At 37.2% G+C, this 5441-nt stretch overlaps 1 protein-coding gene across 1 annotated transcript; it reads right to left on the bottom strand.

Annotated features, from left to right (window-relative positions):
• Positions 1–4002: 4002 nt before the first annotated feature.
• Positions 4003–5139, bottom strand: LOC144452498 (carbohydrate sulfotransferase 3-like). The gene has a single exon (XM_078143597.1). The coding sequence runs from the start codon at positions 5137–5139 to the stop codon at positions 4003–4005; it is 1137 nt and encodes a 378-aa protein (XP_077999723.1).
• Positions 5140–5441: the final 302 nt, after the last annotated feature.

The following is a 5441-nucleotide window of genomic DNA, read 5'->3' as shown; positions in this document are numbered from 1 at the left end:
AATGAGTGCTGTCTGTACATGAATATTCATGAGCATTAATATTCATCGTGGAAAACGATATTACAGAATAATAATTACTATGACCAACAAGCGCACAATTAATACAATAAATTTGGTCTTAGATTTCTAAAATGACATTTTCTGAGAATTTTAGATACCTGCAATTCTCCCACCTAGGCTTGTCATAAAAATAACGGACTGTCAGATTTCTTGGCCAACACCGTAACTTCCACTCCACGTGCTGCACATGCATTACTATAGGCATACAAGAATAAGTCAACCTTCTTGTTCTATTTTGACCCTCTAGCATGAGGTAAAATGCTATTGTAGGTATAGTCTATCTGCTAGACCTCGGATGTTCTTCCGATAGAATATGACACACGACCGAACATCGCTATCGAGGATGGAACATCCAAGGTCTAGCAAATGTCATCAGGATATAAATAACTGCCAATCAGAGAACCATATTAGCGACAAGCACAAACAGAGGACAATAGCTAATTTTTCATACATATTCATCTTAAGGAGGGGCTTGTAAAAATAACCACAAATGTGTGAATGACAACGTCTACACACTCATCAAACACAATTACCATAAACCGATAAGACATAGTAATGACATGTGTTTGTCAACACCTGCATGCAGAGATTGAATATATAAAAGTATATATATGCATACATGGCCCAACCCACCACTCAATGTAATCTCAATGGAATGTCCAGTCTGAAAATGACATTTGCTAGACTGTTCAGGCAAGCCCTCACTGCGAACTTTGTTTGCTTATAGTATCGAAAGAAAGCCCGAATGTCTAGCAGCAAGACTATTGTAGGTACTGAGAATAAGTCAACCTTCTTGTTCTATTTTGACCCTTTAGCATGAGGTCAAATGCTATTACAAGTACCGAGAACATGATGGTTCCGACCCTTGCCAACCAAGACAGGGAGAACCCTTAACACATGATGTGTTATTTTCTTTTATACTAAGCAGCATTTTAGTGTACAGAACTTTTTGAGTGTTTAAAATATCTAGCCATGTCTGATTCTGGTTTGGAAAAATGTCATTAGATGAAATAATGTTAGTTCTGTAAATGTGAGTCTAAGATTTATTAAAAATAATGGGATTGTCATAAAATGTACTGTATAAAGATGAATTTTATGAAACCTAAAAAAATTATTGTAAACTACTACCAAACCAGAGTGACTATAGAGTTTCAGTTAGACCGTAAGATGTTTTTTATGTCTGACATGTTTTTTGTCACAAATTACATTTAAAAAAAAAAATACAAACACAGTTAGCGTGCAAACAGATAAAATGATAGTTCATCTGTGAATACAAATCAACATCACTGTCGGATGAAACAAAGAAGATTCAAACACAAAACTGTTTATTTGCGAGTTCATTGTGAGATAAAATGTAACATTTCATGTGAGTATGCACTATCAGTGATTGTATTTCATTTGTGTAATTCGTACCAAAAGACGTGATGAAATGAAAACTATGTAGTCTTTCTGGTTTAACAGTAAGTTAAAGAAAATAAATGTATTAGAAATCATTTGTATTGATTTTACAACAACAACAAAAATTCAATCAGTATGAAAACGAGATTACCATGAAAATTGCTACTTACAAGAAAGTGAATTATATAGAATTGATATTTCAATTAATTACTGTTGTAAACAAAGATGTATCAGTCTTATGGAGTGACCAATTTTACATCTTGGACCATGTAGTTTAGATGGAAAAACAATCCAGAACATTACATCTTTCAGTCTTAGTAGCAGTGTGTTCAATAGACTGAAAGCTTCATCATTTTCTGTGTCCTGGCCCTCACAATTGTTGACAAACAAAATGATGGTCTGACCTGATTTCCATCAGCTAGTACACACACACACACACACACACACACACACACTCTCTCTCTCTCTCTCTCTCCCTCCCTCCCTCCCTCCCTCCCCCCCTCTCTCTCTCTCTCTCTCTCTCTCTCTCTCTCTCTCTCTCTCTCTCTCTCTCTCTCTCTCTCTCTCTCTCTCTCTCTCTCTCTCTCTCTCTCTCTCTCTCATGCTTGAGAATATAGTAAGTTGCATTAACTAGTTTTTTTTAAAAAACATAAAAACGTAAACATAACCAAAATCATGAAATTACATACTTTGCCATTCTATGTAGATGTTTAATGTACAGCTGGATATCCTTAATTATTAACAATGTCGTTTGTGTTTCAAATCAATACGAGTGTCTCGGATATCATAAATATATAAATATACCTGTTTTCACAAGTGATACTAATTTCATGTAAATCAGCATGATTCGAGCTACAATGCAAATAAATGTTAATACATTCATATTGTCAACTGGTTTTATGAGCCGTCTTAATTTTTGAAATTAAAAAGTGTACTTTGTGAATAAGTATGGTGTGTTCTTTCATTAGAAATATTTGCTGTATCGACCTTTGACCCAGAGCCTTCCACGATGACCAAAGCCTCGATTACCAGAGTTGCACTTACCATGTAGTTTCGAAATGTTTTTGACCAAAATTTAGATTTTTAGACCTAATTTGCATATCACTGATGGGATCATCATGCCATGAACAATTCTTAATCTACACCTCCCTAAAAACATTCCCACCAAATTTCAGACTAATTTGCCCAGTAGTTTTTGAGACCAAAAGTGGTGGTTTTTTTTACCCAAATCACATACCTGTGATGTGAGCATTTTGCCTTTAAACAATTTCCCCATGAAATTCCAAGGCAATCAGTTTGGTAGTAACACACACACACATACACATACGCACACACCCAGTGCATTTACTATTGGGCTCAACATCTTGGCGAACAACACTGTCAAGCCAATTCTCTGGCATGGTTATATTACCTACGACAGTAACTTTTGAATGTATTGAAACTATACATTACATGTACTTTACATTACATTAATATGATTAGACTAGAATAGTCGTCATGGTCATTTATTAAAGTAGGTCAAACCATGGAGGTATAAAGGGCCCTTATACCGCCACGGTCAAACTTTATTATGGCAAAGTGGAATTCTTTACAGAAGTCTATTGTGACTTAGTGTTGACACTTGTTTTAGTATCTACTTCATTTCTACTTCTACTTCTACAGTGAGTAAACACCCAAAAAAGGATTATCACCACACAATGCTGGTGCATGTCTTTTACCTGTGTTCAGGTGAGCACGATCTCATAGACTGGTGATACTGTCTGTTGGCTTTGATTGTTGAATGGAATGTGGTAAGAGATTCCATTCTGGAATTGTCGGAGGAATAAGTGAATATTTATAACAGTTTTTGTTGGCAATGATCATATGAGCAAAGAACCAAGCACACTTCCCCTAGTAGAACCTAGATTATTTGCGGCTTTGAACTGAGGAAAGTTATTCTGCTGACTGTCCTCATATTTTCCAAGTCACTTGATTACTAGATTACTAATAGAATACAGTCACCAAATAAAACTAGTAAACTGGTCTTACAAGAGTTGACCTCGAGGCATATATCCGATGGCATTACATTGTAAATATCACGTACTGGCCGGCGTAGCTCTGGGTGTATATGCTACGAGGTTCGATACGTCTTCCCTTTCCGACATATCGAACCTTGTAGCATATGCATCCAGAGCTATTAGTGGCGTTGTTTGCAAAGTTGATGACCGTGGGTTCCTCTGCCTGTCTACGGCGATGGGTTTGTACGCTTTTTCACTGTTACTATGACAACCCAGGAATCACACTGGACAAATGTCAATTGTGAAATAATGACAGCGGTCCAGGACAATTTAGTATTTGCATAATGTCATTTAATGAAGTCTGTCATCATTACAGACACTTATGTCCCGTGATATGTTTCAGGATATAATAATTTCAATAACATTGACATATTTGGCCGATAATATGTGAAAGAGGTCGGTTTATAGGATCACATAAGTCCTCACACCTCGAAATGATGTAGCTAGCTAGATACCTCCTAGCCCTCGTATCCTCAATGATGTAACATCACAGTGGGTCTAATAACACAAAGTTGACATTTTTCAAGTCGATCACAGAATTCACCTTGTTGTAATGTAATACTCGCATGTATTCTCCACATACTCCTGCATTCTGTATTCTTTTTACCAGCTCGAATGTCATTTTACTACGCCATTGGTTTACAACAGCCGAAGAATTTCTCTCTGTACTGTACACACCCCATCTGTTCTTACTATTTACATTCGTCTCAATCCATTGCTCAACATTTTCATGTAATTTTAATTCCGCAAAATCATACATTACCTGGGCATATTTGGTAGTATTTAAAGCAATGTCCTCAAAACGTAAGACGAGGTAGCTGTCTGTCCAATCATAGGTACGATAACTAGTACTAGCTTTGAAAAGTAGGTAGTTTCTTAAACCTAAGTCACAGTATTGTTTTAATCTGTCAAGTAACGGTTCATTTAAATCTGCAAGTCTCTGTATTCTCTGAGTCTTGGCTACTGGATTCCAGCTTGCTTGACTTATTGCCATAAGGGAAACCATCATGGATCGAGGATCTCGGGCAATGTATATAAGTTTCAGTCGAACTTCTTTGTCTGAAATTAGAGGAATAAAATCTCTCACGTCCAACAAACGGATGATTTTAGTAGCAATAATTGTACGGTTGTGGCAACACTGTTCAGCCCTTTTTATACCCGATGTTTGACACGATCGCGAGTGAGTCTGGTTCCTCGGCAGGTCACTTTCCCGATAAAGACCTTTGAAGTATTCGTCCATGTATCGCGTCTTTTCAAATTTACATCCATAGATCTGCGACAGTATGTTTACACCGTGTAGCGATATTGCTGGTTTAAGTGCAAACTCACTGAGCTTCTGAAGTGGTTCGAAGAGGTAAAATATTTCAGGGTTGGAGTTGAACAATTCTCCTACAAACGAAGAGCCAGTGCGTGCACCAGCGACAATAAGTATGTTTGTTCTTGCGGCAAGCGTCGGCTTATACGCTTCAAGGCCAAGGTCAGTTGAGTACAGTTTTGAGTTCACAATTCCAACAGGAATCTGTTTCTTCTCCTGTAGTATCACCGTGTGTCCATTCCCGTTAAATTCAAAGTACAGAACTATATAGACAACAATGGCTGCCAAATGTGCACAGACCAATGCCATTCGTAGACAGGAATATGACTTCATTGCCTTTTCCAGAAATACCACTCGGGCGGGCCGGGATTACAGTCTGGATAATCGATCTCATTTGCAAACGATCAGAGTTGAGTCACGTCAAATGGGGCGCTATTTCATGTGTTCCTACGAGATGCTATGTACATAACATTAACATATTTGCAGTATTATTTTTAGAATGCTATCTACAATCTACAAGTTACCTACTCGCATGTTTTGTACTTTCAAAAAACATAGTTTTAGTGAGATTTTTCATAATACGGTTTTGTTTGGTCGATGTTCGTTTTCAG

The sequence above is a fragment of the Glandiceps talaboti genome, chromosome 22, assembly GCF_964340395.1.
Source record: "Glandiceps talaboti chromosome 22, keGlaTala1.1, whole genome shotgun sequence".
Classification (NCBI taxonomy): domain Eukaryota; kingdom Metazoa; phylum Hemichordata; class Enteropneusta; family Spengelidae; genus Glandiceps; species Glandiceps talaboti.
This window is presented reverse-complemented; position numbering and strand designations above follow the sequence as displayed.